At 40.5% G+C, this 27566-nt stretch overlaps 1 protein-coding gene across 7 annotated transcripts in view; it reads right to left on the reverse strand.

Annotated features, from left to right (window-relative positions):
- Positions 1-27566, reverse strand: part of znf385b (zinc finger protein 385B) — a 323704-nt gene that overhangs the window by 118166 nt on the left and 177972 nt on the right. For 4 of the 7 annotated variants that reach the window (XM_060827966.1, XM_060827967.1, XM_060827968.1 and 1 more), the window contains exon 2: positions 15876-16018. In XM_060827966.1, coding sequence (XP_060683949.1) covers positions 15876-16018 — 143 coding nt within the window. Of the gene's footprint in view, positions 1-15534; positions 15600-15875; positions 16019-27566 lie in introns of those variants that run through there. The other 3 variants (XM_060827969.1, XM_060827971.1, XM_060827970.1) reach the window with 3 other exon arrangements.

Below are 27566 nucleotides of genomic sequence, written 5' to 3' on the forward strand. Positions count from 1 at the left end.
ACAACTCTGTTGTCCCTGTTTAGATGAAAGTTGAAATGAGGTATGAGGCACAGAAGTTTGGATGAAGCCAGAGTGAGGAGCAGTGAGCAGCTTATTGCTGAGCACACGTAGTGGAATAGCTCTGTTGACGACATCTTGCATCACTTGCTGATGTCTGACAGCAGACTTGTGAAGTAATGATTAGCTGGCTTTGATTTGCCCTACTTCCTGTGAGTGTCCGCCCTTTACTAAATTCTAAAATACTCTTACAATCTTATTTAGCAACATTACAAGCTTCTTCTTTTCATCTAATTTTATCTTTAAAATTCTCTTGAATCATTTTCCCATGAGGCATTTAATCCTTACATAAATGTACATTCCTTGTGACTTATAGCTATACATTCCCTCATATTTCTTGATTGTTAGAATCTGTTGAGAAGGGCTGAATTAACTCTCCTTGTTTTAATCCCCTTGACTGGCCACAACAAAGTTTATAATTCTTTTTAGAACAGAGCTGTGCCACATTCAAATTAAAATGTAGTTCACGAGTTCAAAATTCTGGAGCCAAATATAGTGCTTTCCTGAGAAAAAGGAGGAATTTTATTACTGACTAATCCCAAGAAAGCACATACAATACACACAAAATACAGATATATAAAGTGTAAGGAGAGAAAATCTAGTCCTAACAGGAAGATAAAAGATTAACATAGACACTCTATACTATTGAAATAGGCCATTCAGTCCATCTAGCCCATACCGACCCTCCAAAAAAATCCCACCCAGATCCACCTCTGTACCTAATTACCCTACATTCCCCATGGCTAACCTACCTAGCCTACACATCCCTGGACACGATGGACAATTTACCATGGCAAATTCACCTAACCTGCACATCTTTGAATTGTGGACTGAAACCAGGGCACCTGGAGGAAATCCCACACAGACACGGGGAGAATGTGCTAATTTCACAAGGCTGGAATTGAACATGGGTGCCTAGCACTGTGAAGCAGCAATGCGAAACACTGAATCACTATACCACCCAATATGTAGATTAAAAATCCTCTGACCCTTTGAAGTGTTAGAGTCAACCTCAAACAATGGTTGTTTATTTGATACCTTGTAACACCAGCAGCAGTGCAACCTATAGCTATCTTGAATCTCAGTGAATTAATGTTTCTCCAATTACCTTTATCACTGGGTGCTGTCTTTTGAGGGGCTGAGACAAAACAAGGAAAAAGTGTGTCTTTTGGTTTAGTTGTTACAAACCTATTTTTCTCTCTCCCTGTTGCTCTGGCAAATCAGCTGCTTTAAACCCACACGAGACCTCAATTTATTTCCAAGCTGGATAACTTGGCAACAAATCTTACACCTTCATATGTGCAACTTATCCCTAAAGATGCAATTCAAACAAAAAAAACAGTTTTGAGTTGCAATGCTTTTTGATAACAAGGGTGGTTTATATTCTGACTGGTTCAGTTTGATTGATTGTTTCACTACCTGGCTCAACGTGCATTCAGGTAATTTTTGCGCCATTTTACATCAGTATTTCTTTTCTTGCCAAAATTGCATTAAGTCGGTTAAGGTCTCAAGTATGAAAATCAGATCATGGAAGTTAAACTGTATTTGACTCCTATCATAACATGATTGAGTTGCCCAACCGATCTGAACCAACTCTTTCCTTGTTCTTGCAGTTTGACTTGCTCAGATTTAAGACACTCGTACTGGATGAAGCAAAATCATTCTCAAATTTAATATGCAATTTTTTTCATCTTCTGATCACTCTTCCCCAGAGGGTCCTTTACTGCAAGGTTATTAATTAACCCTGACTCAGTGCACAATACTTCATCTAAAGTAGCTATGTTCCTTTTTGAATCTTGGCATACTGATCTACAAATCTATATTGAATGAGTTTAATGGACTTATCCTCCACAGTACTGCTGTAAATCTGGTTGTTCAGTTTACATGAAGATTAATGTTTGCCATGATTAATTTATTACCCTTGTCACATGTACCTCTAATTTCCAGACTTATACTTTGCCCAACATGAGTCAGGAGAACTATAAACTTCTTCTAGTTGTGCTTTCTGGCATTTGTAATTTTTAATCCACCCAAACTAATTCTAAGTATTGATTTTTTCTCAGTGAGATCCTTCCTCTTGACTATTTTTTCAATCCACTATTTTCAGGGTTACCGCTACTCATTTTCTATTTTGCTTGGCTCTTCTATTTAGTTTCTAATCTTATTACTTTGTACTCATGTCTGTGTTTTAACAAACACATTTAGATAAATATTATTAATGTATGTTTTTTCTGTGTATTCAGATATAGTTCCTTGTAATTTACCTTTTTTCCTATTAGTCACAGTTACACTCCCAAAGAGTCATTGAGCCAAACAGCATGGGAACAGACCCTTTGGTCTAACCAGTCCATGCTGACTATGTTCCCAAACTACACTATTCCCACTGGCCTGGCCTTGGCCCATATCCCTTCAAACCTTTCCTATTCATGAATTTACCCAAATGTCTTTGAAATGTTGTGACTGCACCTGCATCCACCACTTTCCCTGGCAGTTCATTCCACACATAAATTACTCTCTGCATAAAACCGTTACCCCTCATGTCCTTTTTAAATCTTTCTCCTCTCAACTTAAAAATATGTTCCCTAATATTGAACTCTTCCAACCTAGGGAAAAGATCTTTGTCATTCACCTTATCTGTGCCTCACATGATTTTATAAACCACAATAAGGAATTATGTGCCTGATTCCTTAGTTCCCTCTGTTCTACAACACTACCCAGGACCCTACCTTTAATTGTGTAAGTCCTGTCCTTGTTTTCATTTCCAAAATGCATTTATCCAAATCAAATTTCATCTGCCACACCTCAGCCCCCTGTTCCAATTGATCGAGATTTCTTTGTAATCTTAGATAACCACCTTCACTGTCCACTATGCCACCAATTTTGGTGTCATCCTCCAACTTACTAACCATGCCCCTATATTCTCATCCAAATCATTTTTATATAAAATGACAAACAAAAGTGGATCCAGTATCGATCCCTATGGAACACAGATGGTCACAGACCTCCAGTCAGAAAAATAACTTTCCACTACCATCCTCCATCTCCTAACATAAAGCCAATTTGTATCCAATTGACAAAGCTCACCCTGAATCCCATCTGACTAATACTAGAGTCATAGAGATGTACAGCATGGAAACAGATCCTTCAGTCCATTCCATCCATGCTGACCAGATATTCCAACCCAGTCCATTCCTACGTGTCAGCATGTAGTCCATATACTCCCAAACCCTTCCTATTTATATGCCCATCCAAATGCCTCTTCAATGTTGCAAATGTACCAGCCTCCACTGCTTCCTCAGGCAGCCCATTCCATACACGTACCACCCTCTGTGTGAAAAAGTTGCCCCTTAGGTCTCTTTTATATTTTACCCCTCTCACCCTAAACTTATGCCCTCTAGTTCTGGACTCTCCCACCCCATGGAAAAGACTTTGTCTATTTATCCTATCCATGCCCCTTATAATTTTGTAAACCTCTATAAGGTCACCCGTCAGCCTCCGACACTCCAGGGAAAACAGTCCCAGCCTGTTCAGCCTCACCCTATAGCTCAGATCCTCCAACCCTGGCAACATCTTGTAAATCTTTTCTGAACCTTTTCAAGTTTCACAACATCTTTCCAATAGGAAGGAGACCAGAATTGCACGCAATATTCCAACAATGGCCTAACCAATGTCCTGTATAGCCGCAACATGATCTCCCAACTCCTGTACTCAATACTCTGACCAATAAAGGAAAAGATACCAAACACCTTCTTCACTATTCTATCTACCTTTGACTCCACTTTCAAGGAGCTATGAACCTGCACTTCAAGGTCTCTTATTCAGCAACACTCCCTAGGACCCTACCATTAAGTGTATACGTCCTGCTAAGATTTGCTTTCCCAAAATGCAGCATCTCGCAGTTATCTGAATTAAACTCCATCTGCCACTTCTCAGCCCATTGGCCCATCTGGTCAAGATCCTTTTGTAATCTGAGGTAACCGTCTTCACTGTCCACTACACCTCCAATTTTGGTGCCATCTGCAAATTTACTAACTGTACCTCCCATGCTCACATCCAAATCATTTATGTAAATGACAAAAAGTAGAGGACCCAGCACCAATCCTTGTGGCACTCCACTGGTCACAGGCTCCATCACCATCCTCTGTCTTCTACCTTTGAGCCAGTTCTGTATCCAAATGGCTAGTTCTCCCTGTAATCCGTGAGATCTAACATTGCTCATCAGTCTCCCATGGTGAACCTTGTCGAACGCCTTACTGAAGTCCAGAGATCACCTCTACTGCTCTGCCCTCATTAATCCTCTTCATTACTTCTTCAAAAAACTCAAACAAGTTTGTGAGACATGATCTTCCACCCACAAAGCCATGTTAACTATCCCTAATCAGTCCTTGCCTTTTCAAATACATATACATCCTGTCCCTCAGGATTCCCTCCAATAACCTGTCCTCCACCGAAGTCAGTCTCACTGGTCAATAGTTCTCTGGTTTGTCCTTACCGCCCTTCTTAAACAGTGGCACCACATTAGACAACCTCCAGTCTTCTGGCACCTCACCTGTGACTATCAATGATACAAATATCTCAGCAAAAGGCCCAGCAATCACTTTTCTAGCTTCCCATAGAGTTCTAAGGTACACCTGATCAAGTCCTGGGGATTTATCTACCTTTAACCATTTCAAGACATCCAGCATTTCCTCCTCTGTAATATGGACATTTTGCAAGATGTCACCATCTATTTTCCTACAGTCTACATCTTCTATATTTTTCCACAGTAAATACTGATGCAAAATACTCATTTAGTATCTCTCTCATTTTCTGCAGCTCCACACAAAGGCTGCCTTGCTGATCTTTGAGGAGCATTATTCTCTCCCTAATTACCCTTTTGTCCTTAATGTATTTGCCAAAGCTATCTCATGTCCCCTTTTTGCCCTCTTGATCTCCCTCTTAAGTATATTCCTACTTTCTTTATACTCTTCTAAGGATTCACTCAATCTATCCTGTCTATACCTGACATACCTTAACCAAACCCTCAATTTCTTTAGTCATCCAGTATTCCCTGTACCTACCAGCCTTCCCTTTCACACTAGCAGGAATATACTTTCTCTGGATTCTCGTTATCTCATTTCTGAAGGCTTCCCATTTTCCAGCCCTCCCTTTACCTTCGAACATCTGCCTCCAATCAGCTTTTGAAAGTCCTTGCCTAATACCATCAAAATTGGCCTTTCTCCAATTTAGAACTTCAACTTTTAGATCTGGTCTCTCCTTTTCCACCACTATTTAAAATTTAATAGAATTATGGTGTCTAGCCCCAAGGTGCTCTCCCACTGACACCTCAGTCACCTGCCCTGCCTTATTTCCCAAGAGTAGGTCAAGTTTTGCACCTTCTCTAGTAGGTATATCCACATACTGAATCAGAAAATTGTCTGTAAACACTTAACAAATTCCTCTCCATCTAAACCCTTAACACTATGGCAGTCCCAGTCTATGTTTGGAAAGTTAAAATCCCCTAACATAACCACCCGATTATTCTTACAGATAGTAGAGATCTCCTTACAAGTTTGTTTCTCAATTTCCCTCTGACTATTAGGGATCTATAATACAATCCCAATAAAGTTATCATCCCTTTCTTATTTCTCTTCAAGAAAGGAAATTAGGAAATCCCCGGCAATTACAGACCAGTAAGTCTCACATCTGTCGTCAGCAAGGTGTTACAAAGGATTCTGAGGGGTAGGATTTATGACCATCTGGAAGAGCATGGCTTGATTAGATGCAGTCAACACGGCTTTGTGAGGGGCAGGTCATGCCTCACAAACCTTATCGAGTTCTTTGAGGATGTGACTAGAAAAGTTGATGAGGGTCGAGCTGTGGATGTAGTGTATATGGGCTTCAGCAAGGCATTTGATAAGGTTCCCCATGGTAGGCTCATTCAGAAGGTCAGGAGAAATGGGATACAGGGGAACTTAGTTTTCTGGATACAGAATTGGCTGGCCAACAGAAGACAGCGAGTAGTAGTAGAAGGAAAATATTCTGCCTGGAGGTCTGTGGTGAGTGGTGTTCCACAGGGCTTTGTCCTTGGGCCTCTACTGTTTGTAATTTTTATTAATGACTTGGATGAGGGGATTGAAGGATGGGTTAGCAAGTTTGCAGACGACACAACGGTTGGAGGTGTCGTTGACAGTATAGAGGGCTGTTGTAGGCTGCAGCGGGACATTGACAAGATGCAGAGATGGGCTGAGGTGGCAGATGGAGTTCAACCTGGATAAATGCGAGGTGATGCATTTTGGAAGGTCGAATTTGAAAGCTGAGTACATATTAAGGATAGGATTCTTGGCAGTGTGGAGGAACAGAGGAATTTTGGTGTGCAGGTACATAGATCCCTTAAAATGGCCACCCAGGTGGACAGGGTTGTTAAGAAAGCATATGGTGTTTTGGCTTTCATTAACAGGGGGATCGATTTTAAGAGTCATGAGATCTTGTTGCAGCTCTATAAAACTTTGGTTAGACTGCACTTGGAATACTGCGTCCAGTTCTGGTCACCCTATTATATGAAAGATGTGGATGTTTTGGAGAGGGTTCAGAGGAGGTTTACCAGGATGCTGCCTGGACTGAAGGGCTTATCTTATGAAGAGAGGTTGACTGAACTCAGACTTTTTTTATTGGAGAAAAGGAGGAGGAGAGGGGGCTAATTGAGGTATACAAGATAATGAGAGGCATAGATAGAGTCGATAGCCAGAGACTATTTCCCAGGGCAGAAATGGGTAACACGAGGGGTCATAGTTTTAAGCTGGTTGGAGGAAAGTATAGAGGGAATGTCAGAGACGGGTTCTTTACACATAGTTGTGAGAGCATGGAATGCATTGCCGGCAGTTGTGGAAGCAAGGTCATTGGGGACATTTAAGAGACTGCTGGACATGCATATGGCCACAGAAATTTGAGGGTGCATACATGAGGATCAATGGTCGGCACAACATCGTGGGCTGAAGGGCCTGTTCTATGTTCTATGTTATTTCTCAGTTCCACCCAAATGACGCCCCTGGGAATATCCTCTCTGTATTTCCGGGAATATCCTCCCTCAATACAGCTATACTGCTATCCCTTATCAAAAATGCCACTCCCCCTCCTCTCTTGCCTCTCTTTCTATCCTTCCTGTAGCATTTGTATCCTGAAACATTAAGCTGCCAGTCCTGCCCATGAGCCATGTTTCTATAACTGCTACAATATTCTGCTGTGCTTTTTCAGCGCCACACTTTTTGACTCCTTATCAAGGTGCCATGATCAGTTTGCTTATCTGCTGTGCATACTTTGTTCTTATCCACACAGGCAACAACAAGCTTTTATTTGTTGAATAAGGGCAAAAGTCAAAAGGGGAGGTGATAGCCTAGAGGTATTATTGCTAGCCTATTAATCCAGAGAGTCAAGATTAGAGTGGTGCTGGAAAAGCACAGCAGGTCAGGCAGCATCCGGGGAGCTGGAAAATCGACGTTTCGGGCAGGAGCCCTTCATCAGGATTGAGGCTGGAAACCTTGGAGGTAGGAAGATCAGAGACCTTGGTCAGGTTCTGAGACCTGGGTTTGAACCCTGCCATGGCAGATGTTTGAATTCAAATTTAATTAATATCTGGAATTAGGAGTCTAATGGTGACCAGGAAAAACCGATTTGGTCCACTGATGCCATTTAGGGAAAGAAACACCTTTACCTGCTGCCTTCACCTGGTCTGGCTTTACATGTGACACCAAACCCACAGCAATGTGGTTGACACTTAACTGTCCTCTGGGTAACTAGGGATAGGCAATAAAAGCTGGCATGGCTAGTGGTGCCCACACCCCAAGACTGGATTTTTTAAAAATCCTGCAACATGATAACTGGGGCCCCCTTGTCTTATGACTCTCAGTCTGGCCTTCCTGCCTCTGACCACCACCTAAAGGATGTGGCTGTTTTCTCAATTCAAGTGTGCAGGATACTCACACTGTGATTCAAGTGGATTGGAGATGAGCATGTCAATGCAGGGAGGCTATAAAGTGTTTGATGCCAATGTTCATGGATGTGAGGTGCATGTGGGCACTACTCAGGGAGCATGCTGGGTGCTGGTTCTGGGTGTCCAAGATGGAGGTTTGGAGGAGGAAGTGACAAGCTGGAGTCACCTGGTAACTACCCCACCTTTCATGTTGGAAATACTCAGCATTTAGTTTCCTTGTGTTGGGTTCTGAGATACGAAGCTGCACATTAATGAGGTGAGATATGCAGTTAATGAGGGTAATAATGAGCAATAATTCCAATTAATTTGCATCTCACTGTTCCCTAGCAAAAAACTCAAGATGCCTGAAACTCTTTTGGAAATGCAACTCATTGTTATAGATGCAAGAAAAGCCTTGCTGTATTTCTCACACAATTCTCCCATCTTGCTCACCGTGCCCACATCATTCATACTATAAGATTCCGTCCAATGTATTCATTAGTTCCATTTCTTTATAATGATCAATGAGACAGGTTTGTATTGACCAGATTAGTTGTGTAATGTCTGTTACTATTGTCTGTTACAGCATTGGAAATAATTTCACTTGCAACCTGTTTTAGTAGCTTGCAGAACTATTATCTATTCATTAATTCACCGTTGGCTGTAATTGCTGTACGTTTCTTCCAGAAACAATTTATCACCGTAGTATTAATCTGTGCTATTGATATGATGGAAGGGGAATAATTTTGCCAAAGATCTGTCAAGGATGAGTCAATGGTACCTGGCACAGTGTTTCAAGTTACTCTGATTAATTTTTTCTGTGGTTTGAAGCAGAGGATAAGACAACTGGCTGAGCAGTCAGAATGCAAAGAAAAATACAGCAATTTGGAGATTCCTATAATGAAGAAGTCATGCAGTCGTTGAGTTGCTTGTTGCTTGTGCAAAAAAGTTAACAGCCCTGCATCTGACACAGGAATTCTTAACTTTACTGCTTCTGATGCCTGGCTTAGTAGACGAGATGCAGGAATTTTTTTTGCAAAATGAGAAAGCTGATGCAAGAGCTGATGTTTCAAATGCCTTGAGGCAGGATGCACTTTGAAAGAAACAAAGGGAACTTGATCTACACAACAATTATAGCTATGGTAAAAAGGGCTTTTAGAGTATCATCAGAAATTGGGCACAAGTATTTAAACACATGCCTATTTCAGGGATGAGGAAATGAAAGATAACAAGACTACATATTCAGTGGCAAATGCTGACTTCGCTCCTGACCCACCATTTTTGGACCTTGCGGATCTTGTAAACACCTTCTTTTCTCTTAAAAGTTAAAGAAATGGTAGTCAGAAAGAAGTGTTGCTAGACTTTTTACAAGAAGCGCAGACGATTTTGAAGAGCTACAAACAGAAAGTCTGGTAACATAATTGAAATTCATAAATGCAGACTCTCTTGGGCTTCAGCACAACAAGGTCACAGAGGACAGACAACAATGAAGCTTTGATAAGGAGAAGGAACAGGAAGGCTTGCTGCAGAAGACCTTATTCTTCAAGGATCCTCAAAGCGTAGGCCTGCTACCTCCCCATCAAATGAAAAGCAAATAAGAGTTGCCACAGTCCAGAGAACAAATGCTACTCTTTCATGGGTGGTGTGATCCGTAACCACCTCATGGAGTTGGCCATGATAGATGTGTGAGAAAGAATGGACTCCAAGTTCTGAGGGAAAATCTGTGCTCAGCTGAAGCTGGACTGCTGCTGTGTTTCTAAACAGCAGTTTCTATGTTATGCTGGTCACTGCATTAAGTATCTCTGAGTACAGGAGCATCAGTATTCTCCTGTCTGCCTTGTCATCAAAGTTGTAACCAGAATGTATCTAAGCAAAACTCATCCAGGACTGTGCCTGCTGGTGAGCTGGAACTGACACTACCCTTGCCTTTGCCATTGTTGTGGTCCATTTGTGTCTGCTGATTCACCACATGCAGATTTCACGTGTATATTGTCTCCAAAGTTTGCAGAGTGCCAGCATCTGAGCTGTATCTCTTCACCCAATAGCCACTCGAACCCTTCATGAGGAGGCTGCATTGGCTGGGTAGGAGTCTGTCCTTGGGCATCTAAATGGAAATGTCGAAATGAGGGTTAGGTTGTGGCAAGGAAGTGACATAGAAAGTAAGAGGGCTGTGTTAGTATCTTCTGCAGTTTGTATATCACAGGATACACCAGCCTCTGTCACAGCTGGCTCCACTGTGCAGAGAATCTCAATCCAAAGGGTTGAGGAGATGCTCCCATTCATTCTCTATTGTTGTGTTTTGTTACCTGTGAGCTATATGTGAGAGGGAAGCGTGTTAGTGAGGATGCTGGGAGGTGCTTGGATGACGTGGTTAGTCACAGCCGAAAGTCTGTCAAAACTAAAAGTACAGGTCCAACACTTACAACATTAGCATATATGTGACAATTGGTAGAGCACCTGAATGTTATCCATGAATCTGATTGTTAGAGATTGTTGATGGATGAGTGATAGGGTGGTATTGAGAAACATGCAAGGCTGCTGGGACAATGGGCAGCTGATGTCATTTGCTAGAAGCATTCAGTGATTTATACAGCTTATGTGTGATCACGGAATGTCCAGAGCGACATTGCAGCCAGAGCTTTAGAGTTAGACTCCTTTCATTAACCATCCTAAATACATCCTCCCATTCCTTTCACAGTGTGTCTCTGGAGACCTCCTCGTTCCTGCAGAAACATGGCCTCTCTCTTCCTATCCATCTCTAATAATAATGCCTCCGGCATCACAACGCAGAACCCAGGGGTCTTGTCTTTGAGCTGATGCTCTATTAATAGCTCTCTCAAAGTCTTTTTTTCACAAGCAGTTTTTTTAATGTATCAGCAACTGAAATTCATATACCCTTGAAGAGGGGTTGGTGGTCTGGCTAGCTGTAAGTTGTTCTAGTTGCTCCCATTCTTCCCTCGATGAATGACCGGACAGTCATCAGTGTGTTTTTCATTGGGCTACACATCACAATTATTATCATGAATAAGCAACACAAACTGATAGAACTAAAAATTGTGGTCATGCCTGCTAGCTGACATGGGGCTCTTGATTGGGCATTTATTCACTGCACACTGGGAACCCTATGTTGGGGGTTAGCTAGCCTAATTGAAATTGTCAGTACTATCAGTCCCAAGGGATTGACAGGAAATAGCTTTATTTTTGCCTGACAGATGTTTTGCTCCTTACAGATGCATTGTTTCTTCAGAATTCCTTATAGATGCTGCTACTCTGTTACACTTAACAATGTAATGTACTGCTCCTGTTATTTACTGTATGGCTTATTTGGATGCAAACAAAGGAAAACAATCACAAGCTCTCTCAAGAGGCATTGAAAACATTTGCCAGTTGTCTTCGGAGCCACAGTGTAAAAAAAAGACTCCACTTCCACCCCAAACTCAATCTCAACATGCCCTCCCCACAAAACCCCTGAACATTTCTGGTTCCATGCAAGTCAACCATGAACTACATTCTGAAGTCTGGCTTATCATTTTAATATGAGTGTCTGCAAGAAATCTCAGTTCTGCAGTCCAGCACCAATGCATTACACTGACTTTGAGTTTGGTCGTGGGGAAGATTGTAGTTCTACTTAACTAAGTACACCAAAGCAGCAGGACATAGTAGGATATAAAAGAACTCAGTGAACCATTAACAATGTATGATAACTGCTTATTTATTATACATGGACGGAAGATTCATCACATGATCAAAGGTTTGTGTGTCCAAATTTACTGTGGCAGAAAGGCAATTTTTTTTAACGTAAAAGACCCGGGTTCAATTCCCGACTCAGGCGACTGACTGTGTGGAGTTTGCACGTTCTCCCCGTGTCTGCGTGGGTTTCCTCCGGGTGCTCCGGTTTCCTCCCACAGTCCAAAGATGTGCAGGTTAGGTGAATTGGCCATGCTAAATTGCCCGTAGTGTTAGGTAAGGGGTAAATGTAGGGGTATGGGTGGGTTGCGCTTCGGCCGGTCGGTGTGGACTTGTTGGGCCGAAGGGCCTGTTTCCACACTGTAAGTAATCTAATCTAATCTAAACAGTTTTCGAGTAAGTCTGAATTTCCAGTTATTAACTGACCACACATGAAAATTTCACATATTAAAGGAAAGAACTTTGACCAACAAAAACAAGAAAGCAAGCAGCATTAACTAATCTTATAACTTGTAAGCACTTCCATCTTAAACCAAACTTCCTCACAGAAATTATCCCCATTCCACTTTTAGTTTCAACCGAGAACTGCTTTCTTTCCTGATACTTATTGTTATTCAATTCCCTTGGAACCAAATCCAGTTATATCATTACCCCAGCAATTCAAACAGATTCTCCGTCAGTCCCAATTATCGTCTGAGGTGAGGGCCTTCTTGAGGAATGTCCCACTTGTATCCAACTGAGGGAATCCTCCAACCTCTCATGAATTTGGATTCTCTAGCTTAAACATAGGCCTCACTTGCATCTTTACAAAGTAACACCACTGGTTAATGATGGCTCTCTGTTTCTTATCTTTGCACATTCTTTCTGCCTTCTCTAAACTGGTCCAGACACATACTAAAAAGTACAGCCAAGGTTCCATGCAAAACAAAGGAACCAAAAACTTCTTAACGATCTGTAGTGATTGGAACAAGGTTGGGCAGGTGGATCACATTGAGTACTAGTTCTGTGATTGGGACTGTTAAACTGAGCCAATCAGGGAGTCCTGCCTGACAGATATAAACAGGAGTGTTCCCCCCCAACTCTATTTTGATTTAGTCCCTGCCCTCCCCTTCACTGTTTGTTCACACAGCATTGCCCTTTGACGTGAAGGGCACTGCTTGTCACAGGCCACTCGGGTGTTTTCCTTCTTTTCCTGGTGGTGGATATTGAATAAAGATTTGTGCACTTTGCGTCTCTCACTGTGTCTCACAACTACACAAAAAAAATAAAAAAAAATAAAAGAGCTCTTGTGAAAGGCACTGCTAAAAAAAAAGAAAAAAAAATAAACAGGAGTGTTACCGCAGTTAGGCGGTAGTGTGGGGGTTAATTAAAAAAATGGAAAAAAAATATATAAACAGGAGAATTGCCCTTTGATGTGAAAAAAAAATAAAAAGCTTCCCCCCCTCTTTGATGTGAAGGGCACTGCTTGTCACTGGCCACTCGGGTGTTTTCCTATCTTCTTGGTGGTGGAAATTAAATAAAGATTTGTGCACTGTGTGTCTCTCACTGTGTCTCACAACCGCACACACACACCATGGGTGCTGGGGGAAAAATAAGCACTACCGCAGTTAGGCGGTAGTCTAGAAAAAAAAGAAAAAAAGAAAAAAGAAAGAAAAGAAGAAAAAAACAATAAAAAAAAGAAAAAAGCAAAGAAAAAAATAAATAAACAGGAGTGTCAGGGATTCTTCTTACTCTTGAAACTGACTCTAAACTAGCTGGGTCTAAGGCCATTATTGTACATGTGTAAGTAAAAAGAGTGCCTTGGTGATGGGATACTGGCCTCCTGGGAGTTATTTCACAATCACTGCACCATCAGTCTTCGTCCCCACCCCACCTACTCACAATTCAATTCCATGGCATCATGGCACATAGGGCCTATTCCCTGATAGAAACACAAATGAATTACTTTTTGCTGTAAATGTGTCTTTTGATCGGACAAGTATATGGGTACTTTAAAACTTTTATTTACCAGGTGCCTTCAAATTTTCTTCTCATCTTTTTCATAAATAAGTGAACCCCCTTCTCCAGGTTTCTACCTCGGCATCAAACCATTCCCAACTTGTGTACAGCCAACGCAGCTGTTCGAGAGATAGTCACATGCTCCATTATAATCCTAAATGTGAATTCCTCTCGCCATCAGCCCAGCAACACAATATGACTTGCCTCCTGATCTACAATTCCAGAACTATTTACGCTATCCAAACCAAGCTTTCTTTCATCTATTCCACATTTAAGTCACAGTCTCATAGAACAAACTAACGTGAACAAATGTTACAATCCATATCTTAAAATTATGCATTTGTAACACTACATAAACAATATCAACTGCATTTATTAGGTTCTATTTTGACTTCTTCTAAATGTAGCTTCATAGATTGACACGTTCATAAGTAGGAATGTCTGGTTTTGGACAACATTATCAAAATAAGAGTTATTTTCCTTTTTTTGTTGTTATTTCAGGAAGACCAGTGATTATGCCTGGAATGAAATGAAACTCCTAGCAGTCTACCAGAGGATTTCTTTTTCTTTGCAGTCAAATGATGGGATGTTTATGGTCCTTGGTTTTGTTGATTTACTATTCAGCTCAGTGATGAAGGCATCGTGTCTAATTTTATCCACTTTACTGGTGCTGACATATACAATCCCTGCCAAAATCATGACAACAATGAGTTAACATTGTATATCATTCAAAACAGGTTGTGTTTTAGTATTTGGCATTAAAATTGTAATCTGGAATACCTGAAATCTATTGTTATTAAAATTGTTTGATTTTAATGAACGGCATAATTCTCCAGATTTCTGGCTAAAAAAAATTGATACAGAATAATGCAGAGGGTTTAAATATTCTCAGTTCCTAATTTCCAATTTCAACGTAATTAATTAGAACTAGAAAATTGTGAACCATACAAAAGATTCTAAAAACACAACCTTGGCTGAAAAACAATGTCTTTGACAACAGCTTAATTTACAACACATCAGAAATCCCCTGTTACATTCTCTTTTCACGCTAGATTAATTTGCTAAAAGAATTAATGTCGTTAACCACTTGGCTATATTTCAAACACCCAGTCTGTTCCTGTTGATAACATAATTCTTTATTGATTACAAAGGCATTGATGATGCTCTACCAGATATCCAACTACCATGCATATAATCTTTACTCTCTAAGGAGCCAGGAATATTTTGTCTGCTACAACTTTATCTTTCACATCCATATGTGGTTTGCTTTTGTCCTACAAACTGATTTTTTTGTATCAAGCTATAATTAGTTATGATATTTTGAATACACCAAATACAATTTTCATTGTGCACTGACCACTGCACATGCTGTAAATATTTCAAAGGCATTTACAACATAGCTGCATCTCCGATAGTCCAGTGTGCATTCTGCAAACAGCATTTCTCATAAACCTAAAGCTAAGCCTTCTCTTAACATCATAATGCTTAATATACCACCATAAAAGGAGCAATTGAGGTTCACTAAAATAAATCAACAATTAAATACAGCAATTGAAACCAATTATGATTACATCTACTGGTCTGTTAAAGAGTTTTCCAACAATTATTTAATTTCTACTAGCTTGTCGATTCTCAAAATTTGTCATCCAACGTCTAACTATCAAATGCAAAATTATAACAGTTGAAAAAAATACATTATATATTAAAATATTTTTTCTAAGTAATGAAAATGACAGTATTTAACTTAATATTAACCACAAAAATGTAAACATTTTTTGGTTACATAAACCTGCCAAAATCAATTTTATTCCATTTAGCTCAAAATCAATATTCCCTTCTCTTACTCTGTTGCTCTTTTAGCTCCTCCGAAAGCAGACCAACAGCATTTTAATAGCTTGAACAGTTCACGGCTGTTTGTAGCTTAATGCTGCACAGCTTCAGCTATTTTGCAACGTAGTGGGTTAACAGAAACCAGAAAAGACTATTTGCACAGACGAATATGGAATGTCAAATGGACAAAGTCTCTGACGTAATAAAATCAACTAACAATTTGGAAGCGTGGATTAATATTTGCAGCCGAAGACTTGGAGTCTGTATCATTCTGTGAGAAAGGCTCCATCTACTGGGTACCAATATTTGAATCAATCTGAACGACAGAGAGAAAAAGAATCCAGTTGTTACTCACTGTGTTAAAATTCGGGAAGAGTCCAACAGCTGAGCCAGTATCCATTGGAAAGGGTATAAATGATTTAATATCAAGCGATGGCTGCATCATCAGGGTAGGTGCCCGCACAAATGCAGGAAGTGTGCTGGCATGGCATGTACTTCCTGTCAATGTGTGAAAGAAAATGGATGAATTAATAAAATAAAACAGTTGCAGTCCTTTGGAATACATTTTGACTGAGAAAACAGTTACGTAGAACAAACATTTACAATGTACGTGTCAACTGAGAAGTGAAACTCTCACAATCATTTTCCAGCTGAAGCAACGCATTTCCCCAAAGCCATTCAAGTTGAAATTCAGAAGAGACATATGGTGTGTGAGTCATTCTGGCAGGTAGCATGAGTGTGTGCCTCCCTTGTCTGAACAATTCTGATGAGCTGAGGAAGCTGGGGACAGGCACCTATTAAATCCAGATGCTTACTGAAAGCAGGCTAACCTACTGGAGCACTGAATTGAAGGACTATAAGGATATAATGTAAATCTTAGAAAATACAGACCCTTTTGTCATTTGGTTCAATTTCTTTTTCTCAACATTCAATGTTAAACAGCGTGGTTTCAGTATGCTCCGAATTAAAACTGCAGTAATTTGTAAACAACAAAGGTAACTAATTTATTAAACAGCCTCTGAAATTTTCCCACTGGAAATAATGCACATCAGATTTATGAGAGCCAATTAAATGCAAATTTCATTCAGTACAAAAGGGCCAAGATCTTATCATCAAGCACATACTGGATTGTACTAATGCTGACTTCTGAGACTGAAGTTTTGTTCTTGGATTAGAAACCTGACATTAAGAGAATTTGCATGGCCCAGCCACATGTCACACTGGCAGCTGACAACGGACATGGCTTTGGACGAGGCGGTCCGTTAGATAGCAGGGTGTGCCATCATCATCCAATTCAAGATGGCAGGCAGACTCCTGAAACTCAACGGCCAATAAGCCACTTTCAATAGCAATCACACATCTGCAATCTCACCAAGTCGCAGTGGGAACACGAGGGTGAATGAGAGAACATTTCAAGATGAAGATACGGTCTAAAAGATTTGAAATGTGTAAAAGGCCATCTTTGTGGTGGGGAAATATATCTGCCGACAGCTAGTGGCCACAGCTATGGCCCAATGACTTTAGCAGGTGCAGGGCTTCCATATGGGGATGGAGCTCTGGCACCTCCTGCTCCAGGGGTCTGCCATCACTTGGTCCTTTTTCACTTTAAAAGCCCTACAATTGGCCACGTGAGCTCGCCTCTGCTTGCAGGTGCATAGACACTAAATGCTCCACCTGCACCAACCCCCACATTGATCCTTCTGGAATGAAAACATTCCAGAGACAGGGCCACGCTTGATAAACAATTGCTACCATTTAAACACTCAACGCACAAGTTGCAACAAATTTACATTCTTTTCAGGAATTTTAAAAGTTCCACAAGTAAGGTTCTCCAACCATGGATAAGCAAAAAAAGATAACATTAGATTAAAGCAAGATTAAATATTTCCAATTAAGTATGAGGAAACTTGACTGACTTTGTCTTGTCTCGGCTGATCAGCTAGTGAAGCTCTCATTTGTCTGTTACTTCTAAACTCACCTATTACAATTCATTCCCACTAAAGCCCTCTTTCTACCTTCCATAAATTTCAAAATAGGTGAGTTTAGATGTAACAAAGACAAAATTGTCTTTATCCAAATTCAACTGCCTGTGTCTTAATCCGTAAACCCATTCCCATACCAACCCTGTTGACTAACATTGGCTCTCCACTGAGCAATGTTTTGACTATAAAATTTTTATCATTTTAAAAACAATGATCCATGGCCTCACCTCACACGCTCTCTCTGTAAACTCCTTCAGTCAATCCAAGATACCTGTAATCCTCCACCCTGTGAACTCTCAGCTATAAGTCCTCCGTTAATGATGACCATGCCTACAGTTGCCTGGAGGCCAAGCTCTGGAACACTGCCTGACATTTCTCTGCATTATTACTTTAATTTCCTCAATGATTCTTCTTTGACAAAGCATCAGTCCTTTGATAGATCATCTCCTTATGCAGTTCAATATTTTTGTTTCTCTGTGAAGCACATTTCGATGTTTCATCACACAATCATCAAATATAATGGTGCAGGATAACAGCTTAACTCAATCAAGAGCAAGCTACCTCAGACACTAAAGTGGTCCATCAAAATCCGACACTAACTACTTCTATTCAACCTGATGGCCAACGGACACCATTCTGCTCTGGTTTAGCATTTCACAAGCTGAAAAATCACCTTCTGGCTTTCTTTTGTTTAATACTATGCTCCTCAAGCAGAGCTGTTAATTACAGATGTACGAATCCAAACTGTTCGCCAACAGCAGTCTCCATTTTGGAAATTCCCAAATGTCTCTGAGACATTAAAATATTGTCATTTTGGGCTGCATTTATGTGATGGGGGATGGTATAATAGAAGTTGGGAAATTTCCAATCTTAGCAACATCCACTTCCAGAAAAAGAGAGTCCAGCAAGGTCTTACTTTTATTCTTGGTGGGGAGGAGGAGTGGGATGTGCGCTGTAATAATAGAACCCATTGGCCTGAAAAAAGGTGAAGGCAAAGGAATTTACAGCTACCCAGCTGGTTGGTTGAAAAGTCTGACCAACCTGCCTCAGCTCCCTGGGATCGCGTCCCAGTCACTTTCTTTAATCTGAGCCTCAAACTTTAAAACCTCCCACCTCACAAGCCCAGATCACATGCCCTATTCAGGCAAAACCATGCTCCCCACCAACACCTAACTATCCTTCACAGCAATGTACATTTTGTGAATGATTCGCTCAACAGAGACACACTGTATAGATTCAATGAATCATACATTATCAATGGCATGTATAACTTTCCTAAGCAAATAAAACCCTGCTGTTATGGCAATGTAGCAAAAACATCAATCACCAAGATCTTCAATTTCCCAAAACCAGAAACTATACTTGACACCTCTTTATTGAATTTAAACAAACAATGGGAAATTCACAAAGCGAAGAAAGAAAAACTATCACCTATCAATGTTTTCTCTTGTGCACATCTGTTTAAACAGACTAATGGATGTCTGGGCTCTCAACCAAATCTCTTTATGCATTTTTGGTTTGAGGGTGAGGGGCCAATGGTGAAATGGATTGGTATATAGGATATGCAATCAAATTAATGTAAGTAATCTTGTTTTAACTATTGCATCTGGCATCTAAGGAGTGTTCTGATCATTGCAAGAATATGTTGCATAGATAAAACGAGTACTTAAGAATCAATCGTTTAAGAGATGGAGGTAGATTCTGTTTGCTGGTCAAAGGCATAAACCCTTTTGCTGAGTAAACATGGTCAATCTAACATACAGAAATGTATGGACATGGCTGAAAGCAACTGAAGCCGCAGCCTAAAAGAAGGTAAACTTCCACTAATGGACACCTTACAATGCTAATTGATTGATCAACATGCAAGGCATGTAATATAAAATAGACAAATAAAATTTAGAGTGGACTGAAGAACATAACAAATAGAAGCAGGATTAGGCTATTTGGCCTTTCAGACTTGTCCTATTGTTCAATAAGATCATGGTTGTTCTGCCCCAGACTTCAATACCTTTTTCATGTCAGCTTATCATACCCTCAACTTCATGATACTTCAGAAAAATCTATTTGCCTCCTCTTTAAATACTTTGTGACCTAGTCTCCACAGCTCTCTGGAGTAGAGAATTCCAGACATTCACTACTCCCTGACAGAAGAAATTCCTTTGTATCTCCATTTTAAATGGTGTACCTTATTCTTCTATAACTATATCCCCAGGTCCAAGAATCCCCAACTAGGGGAAAGCTGACCTACCTGTCAACTCCTCTCAGAATCATGTATGTTTCAAAAAAAACCCCTCATTTTTCGAAGCTCTAATGAATAAAACCTAACCTATTTAGTCATTCTTGATAAATAAAACCCTTCCTTCTAGGAATTAGCCAAGTAATCTCCTTTGAACTGTCTCCAGTACCAATGCAAGGAGCCAAATTGTACCAGTACTCCAAGTGCAGTTTCACCAACACCAACTCTAAAGTTGTAATGAGCCTTCCCTACTTTTAAACTCTAATCACTGAGCAATAAAGGCCAAAAAAATCCATTTGCCTTCTTAATTATCTGCTGAACCTCAAAGCTAATCTTTTGTGATCCATGACAAGAATACCCAGATGCCTCGGTGCTGCTTTTTTTAGAATCTCTACTTTTTGGTATTATAGTCTGTCTTTTGATTCTTCCTCCCAAAATGCAGAACGTCTCACTTTCCTAAAGTAAACTGCAGCTACCAAGTTTTATCTATTCTCTCAACCTTTATATACCTTTGCCGATTCCTGACGTCTTCATCACAACATCCTTTCCTATTTTGCATCATCAGCAATTTGGATACATTATACTCTCATACGCCTCTAAATCATTAATATATATTGTAAATAGTTAAGGTCCTTTGTGGTGCTCCACTAGTTATATTTTTCAATCAGAAAAAGATCTATTAATCCTGACCTTTTGTCTTCTGTGTGTTATCAATCCTCAAGCCTTGTTAATACATCCCTCAATGCCGTGGGCTATCTTGTTTCATAACCTTTATATGGCACCTTATCGACTGCCTTTTGGAAATCCAAATGCACGACATCAATCAGTGCCACTTTATTAGCTCTGCTTATTATACCTCAAAGAATTCTAGTAAATTGGTCAACATGATTTCTCTTTCATAAAACCATGTTGACTTTGTTTGGTTGCATTAAACTTTTCTAAATACCCCCACTTATTTCAATCCTTAACTGCTCAGTGATTAGAGTTTAAAAATAGGGAAGGCTCATTACAACTTTAGAGTTGGTGTTGGTGAAACTGCACTTGGAGTACTGGTACAATTTGGCTCCTTGCATTGGTACTGGAGACAGTTCAAAGGAGATTACGAGGCTAACTGGTTTATAGTTTCCTGCTTTGTTTCCTCCCTTCTAAACAGGTATATTTTTCAAATCCACCGGAACTGTCCTGGAATTGAGTGAGTTCTGGAATATTCTGAATGGGATGTCGGGTATCAGTTCCTGGTAATCTATCTGCCTTTAGTCCCATTAGTTTGCCAACTAAATTTTCCCTTGTAATAGCAGCTATGATAAGATCTTTCCTCCAACTATCTCCTTGCTTATCAATTATGCTGGAGATGTTTATCCTGTTCTCTACCTGAAAACCTATACAAAGTATTGGTTTAAGTTATCCGCCGTTTCCTTGCTCCCCATTATTTAGATTCCCAGTTGCAATCTCCAATGACTGTATATTTGTTTTAGCTACTCTTTTCTTTTTCATATATCTGTAGAAGCTTTTGCTGGCTTTTATTTGTATTTCTTGTCAATTTACTTTCATGATCAATTTTCTCCCTTAATTACTTTTAGTCATCTGGAACTGGTTCCTAAAAGAAACCCAATCCTCTGACGTACTATGAGTTTTTGCCACTTCATTTGCCTTAGCTTTTGAGTAAATAGTCTCCTTGACCACCTTAGTTAACCATAGGTGGTTTACCCTTCTCATTGAGTCCTTCATTTTGACCAGAACAAACCTTTGCTGAGCATCATGAAATATCTACATAATTCTCTGCCACTTACCATCTATTGACTTTCTCTTTATTGTACTTGCCAAGCCTAATTTAGACATCTTTTCCTTCATAACCATGTTATTGCCCTGATTGAATTCAGGATACTGGCTTAAGACCCAAAGTGCCATCACTCAAACGGAATTTGAAATTCAGCCATGTTGTGATTGCTATTCACTCAGAGCTTCTGTCATAGAGAAAATGTTAGGAGCTATTACTAAAGATGTTATAACAAAGAACTTGAATAAGTTCAAGGTAATCAGGCTGACATGGTTTTATCAAAGGAAAATTATCCTTACCTAATTTATTGGAGCTCTTTGGAGAAGTACGATGTGCTTACTGTAAATAAGGGGGAACCAGTGTATTGTAATTACAAGTCTAGATTTATTTGATAAAGTTCCACACCAAAGGTTACTGCAGAAAATAAAAACTCATGGTGTATGAGTTAACATAATATCATGGATGGGCAAAAGTGAGGACTGCAGGTGCTGGAAATCAGAGTCTAGATTAGAGTGATGCTGGAAAAACACAGCAGGTCAGGCAGCATCCGAGGACCAGGAAAATCGACGTTTCGAGCAAAAGCCCTTCATCAGGAATCGATTTTCCTGCTCCTAGGAATAAATGGGTCCTTTCTAGGCTGCAGAAAATCATGAATGGTATGTCAGAGGGGTTGGTGCTGGGACTTCAATTTGTATAAACGATTTGGCTAAAGGGATTGAAGGTATGGTCACTAAATTTGTTGCTGGCACAAAGATAGGTAGGAGACAGAGTTGTCAAGAAGATATAAGGAGTACAAAGGATATATATGATGTGGAGAAACTGGTGTTAGACTGTGTTGGACAAAGTTAAAAATCACACAATACCATTAAGAGGCAAAAGTGAGGACTGCAGATGCTGGAAATAAGAGTCAAGATTAGAGTGGTGCTGGAAAAGCACAGCAGGTCAAGCAACATCCGAGGAGCAGGAAAATTGACATTTCAGGCAAAAGCCCTTCATCAGGAATGAGGCAGGGAGCCTCCGAGGTGGAGAGATAAATGGGAGGAGGGTGGGCCTGGGGTAAGGTAGCTAAGAGTACAATAGGTGGATGGAGGTGGGGATGAAGGTGATAGGTCGGAGAGGAGGGTGGAACAGATGGGTGGGAAGGAGGATTGGCAGGTGGGACAGGTCATGAGGATGGTGCTGAGCTGGCAGGTTGGAACTGGGGTAAGGTGGGGGGAGGGGTAATGAGGAAACTGGTGAAGTCTACATTGGTGCCCTGGAGTTGAAGTGTTCCGAGACAGAAGACAATACCATTTATAGTCCAACAGATTTATTTGGAAGCACTAGCTTTTGAAAGATTGCCTTAAACAAAAAGGCCCATCAGGCTACACCTCTATGCCCTAGAGTTTAGAAAAGAGTGAGGTGGCTTAATTGAAAATAGAAGTTCCCTAGGGGTTTCAACTGGGGAGATGTTGAAAGGATGTTTCCTCTTGTGGGAGAATCTAGAACTAGGAGTCATAGTTTAAAAATAAAATGTGCATCCATTTAAAACAGAGAAGTGTTGCTCCTTCACCAGGTGGTTATGGAGAAGACTACAAGACACAGAGTTTGTACAAAAGATTACAATGTCATGCAACTGAAATCATTTATTGAACAAACCTGGATTGTTGTTAAGTCTTTCACCTTTTAGTTGCAGGTTTCGATTCATTAATATGTAAATCCCAGAACTTCTTTTAGATCACCTTCTCAAGATAACTTAAGGTTTTATAACAAAACGTGACATTTCAACTCAGGCAATGCATTAAAAATGTGAGGTTAGAGTCTGGCTGTATCCCAATCTTGAGTCAGACTGATTCTAGTTTCAAAGTGGAATTTACAAAATATTACATGTATTGACTACCTGCAATTTGTGCATTTTTTGAGCCAAATAGAATGTAGTATAATTCTGCAAATACAAATTCATTCCATAGACTTATATGTGTGCGCGTGCATGAGACAGAGTGAGTGTGTACGTGTGAGTGTAAGTGCATGTGGGAGAGCATGTGTTTGCATGTGAAAGCATGGTAAAGTGTGTGTGTGGGTGGGTGTAATAGAGTACAAGTATGTGAGAGGTGTGTGCGTGGGTGAGAGAGAGAGTGAGAGAGTGTGTGTGTATGAGAAAGGATCTGCGTGAGTGTGTGAGTATGTAAGGACCTTTGGGTGGCCATTCTCCAAGGCAGACTTTGGGACATGCAACAGCACAAAGCGGCTGAGCGGAGGCTGATAGCCAAAGTTCCGTACCCTTGGAGCTGTCCTCAACTGGGACCTTGGGTTCATGTCACATTACAGGTGACTGCACTACACTAGACACATACAAACATACCCCACAATCACACCCTCCCACAGGCTTATACTCCATCACACCCACACACACATTCTCACATGCACTCACACACACACTCACTCTCATGCACGCGTACACACACAAGTCCACAGGGTGAATTTGTATTTGCAGAACTATAGTTGCGAATACATTCTATTTTGCTCAAAAAATGCACAATCTGCAGGCAGTCAATACATGTAATATTTTGTAAATTTCACTATGGAACTAGAACCACTCTGACTCAAGATTGGGATATAGACAGACTCTAACCTCACACCTTTAATGCATTGTCTGAACTGAGATGTCACGTTTTGTTATCTTGAGAAGGTGACTTAAAAGAAGTTCTGGGATTTACATATCAATGAACCGAAACCTGCAATCAATTCTAAAAGATGAAAGACTTAACAACAATCTAGGTTTGTTCAATATATTATTTCAGTTGCATGACACTGTAATCATTTGCTATAAATTCTTATGGTCTTCTTCTCCATAACCACCTGATGAAGGAACAGTGATTCGAAAGCTAGTGCTTCCCAATAAACCTGTTGGGCTATAACCTGATGTTGTGATTTTTAACAAAGGATGTAAGTGAAGTGAATAGGAAAACACCTGGCAAATGGAGTACATTGTGGGAAATTGTGAAATTATCCATTTCATCAGAAGGAATAAAAAAGAAGCATATTATCTAAATGGTAGGAGGTTGCAGAACTCTTGAATTGTCAAGAGATCGGAGAGTCTGAGTGAATAAATCACAGAAGGTTAGAATGCAAGTACAGCAAGTAGTCTTTTAATAGTATGTTCTGGTTTATTGTGAGGGAAATTGAACGTATGGGTAGGAAGATTATGTATCAGTTATACATGACATCAGTGAGACTGCAACTGGATTGCCCTGGACGGTCCTGGTCACCATAATAATGGAAAGATATTAATACATTGGAAGCAGTTCAGACTGATATCTGTAATGAGTGGTTTGCCTTAAACAAAAAGGCCAAACAGGCTCTGCCGGTCTGCCCTAGAGTTTAGAAAAGAATGGCTTAATTGAAAATAGAAGCTCCTGAGGGGTCTCGACTGGGGAGATATTGAAAGGATTTTTCCTCTTGCGGGAGAATCCAGAACTAGGGGTCATAGTTTAAAAATAAAGTGGGCACCCGTTTAAAACAGAGATGAGGAAACATCTTTTTCCTCTCAGAGGGGATTGAGAGCTTTTGGAATTCCCTTCCTCAAAAGGCAGCAGATGCAAAATCTTTCAATACTCTGTAACAGAGGTTACTTTTCTCTCCAGAGTGACTCACCCTAGATGAATAGGCATAAAGGAAAAAAAACAGGGTCAAGTAGCTTTGTTAAAAAGAGAAGGAATCAGCATGGTGGTGATGCGGAAACAGTTTGGATGGAATAAGGGAAAGCAGAGGAAAGAATTTATCAGTCGGAACAGTCAGTATGCCTGAAGAACTACCTCACTGTAGGACAAAATATAAATCGGGCAATAATGGAGGTGCAAGGAGAGGGTTTTAATTCACATGTTGATTGGACAAATCCGATGGGAAAGGATATCTTGGAAGGTGAATTTGTGAAGTGCATCAGGGATTGTTTCTTAAAGCAATAAGTAACAGAATCTACTTAGGAACAGGCTATTTTAGATCAGGTAATGTGTCATAAAGTAGGATTGAAATATCTCATAAACATCCAAACAAGGCCCTTTGAACCTGCTCCACCATGCAATAAGATCCTGGCTTATCTGATTTTAACCTCAACTCTACATTCCTGCATATCCCCAATAATCTGTCATCTCCTTGATAATCAAGTATTTATCAACCTCTGTTACAAAGTATTGAAAGATTTTGCATCTACTGCCTTTTGAGGAAGGGAATACAGGCTATACATCTGCTTGCAGATGTGGTGCCAATCAAGTGGGCTGGATGGCGTCAAGCTTGTTGAGCATTGTTGGGGCTGTACTCATGCAGGCCTCTGGTGAGTGGTCCATCACACATCCGACTTGTGTCTTGTAGATGGTGGATAGGCTTTAGGAAGCCAGGATGAATTACTCACTGCAATATTAGAACGTAGAACTTAGAACAGTACAGCACAGTACAGGCCTACAGCCCACGATGTTGTGCCAAGCATTTATCTTAATCCAAGATCAACCTAACCTACACACCCCTCAATTTACTGCCACCCATGTGCTTGTCCAGCAGTCACTTACATGTTCCTAATGACTCTGACTCTACTACTACTGCTGGCAGTGTATCCCACGCACCAACCACTCTGCGTAAAGAGCTTACCTCTGACATTCCTCCAAACACCTTAAAATTATGACCACTTGTGACAGCCATTCCTGCCCTGGGGGAAGTTTACTTGTCTATCTACTCTATCTATGCCTCTCATTAACCTGTACACCTCTATCAAGTCACCTTTCTTCCTTCTTCTCTTCAGTGTGAAAAGCCCCAGCTCACTAAATCTCTCTTTATAAGACAAGCCCTCCAACCCAGGCAGCAACCTGGTAAATCTCCTCTGCACTCTCTCTCTGAAGGATCGACATCCTTCCGATAATGATGCATCCAGAACTGGACACACTATTCCAAGTAAGGTCCTACCAGGATTTTATAGAGTTGCAGCAAACAGCTCTTAAACTCAATCCCCCGTTAATGAAAGCCAAAGTACTCTGTCAAATTAGGTGACAACTTTGAGGGACCTATGTATGTGCACCCCAAGATCCTGCAGTTCCTCCATAGTGCCAAGAGTCCTGTCTTTAACCCTGTATTCAGTATTCAAATTTGACCTTCAAAAATGAATCACTTTGCATTTATCCAGATTGAACTCCATCTGCAACTTCTCAGCCCAGCTCTGCATCCTGTCAATGTTTTCTTGTAGCCTGCAACAGCCCTCGACACTATCTACAACACCACCGATGTTTGTGTCATCTGCAAACTTTTTAACCCACCCTTTATCCAAGTCGTGTATAAAAACTACAAAGAGCAAAGGGCCAAGAACAGATCCCTGAAGGACACTGGTCAGTGACCTCCAGGCGGAATACTTTCCATCGACTTCCGCTCGCTGTCTTCTTTCAGCCAGCCACATCTTTACACAGACAGCAACATTTCCCTGTATCCCATATCTCCTAACTTTCTGAATAAGCCTACCATGGGGAACCTTATCAAATGTCTTCCTGAAATCCAGACCACCACATCTGCAGCTCAACCTTCGTCAACTTGTCTCGTCATGTCCTCAAAGAACTCAATAAGGTTTATGAGGCATGACTTGCCCCTCACAAAGCCATGCTGACTATCTTTAATCAAACAATGTTTTTTCCAAATAGTCATAAATCCTATCTCTCAGAATCCTTTCTAGTACCTTGCTTACCACAGATGTAAGACTGAATGGTCTGCAATTCCCAGGGGTTTCCCTATTCCCTTTCTTGAACAGAGGAGCAAATTCACCTCCCTCCAATCATCTGGTACTACTCCAGTGGAGAGTGAGGATGCAATGATCATTGCCAAAGGTGCAGCAATCTCATTGTTCGCTTCCCGTTGTAACCTTGGACATATCTAATCCAGCCCTGGGGACTTATTACCTTGATGCTTCCCAGAATTTCCAGCACATCCAGTTCCTTAAAATCAATCTGTTTAAGCCTATTAACCTGGTCCACGGTGTTCTCACTATCAACAAAGAGCGTCTCTCTAGTGAATACTGATGCAAAAAATTCATTTACCTCT

This window comes from Hemiscyllium ocellatum, chromosome 7 (assembly GCF_020745735.1).
Source record: "Hemiscyllium ocellatum isolate sHemOce1 chromosome 7, sHemOce1.pat.X.cur, whole genome shotgun sequence".
NCBI lineage: Eukaryota > Metazoa > Chordata > Chondrichthyes > Orectolobiformes > Hemiscylliidae > Hemiscyllium > Hemiscyllium ocellatum.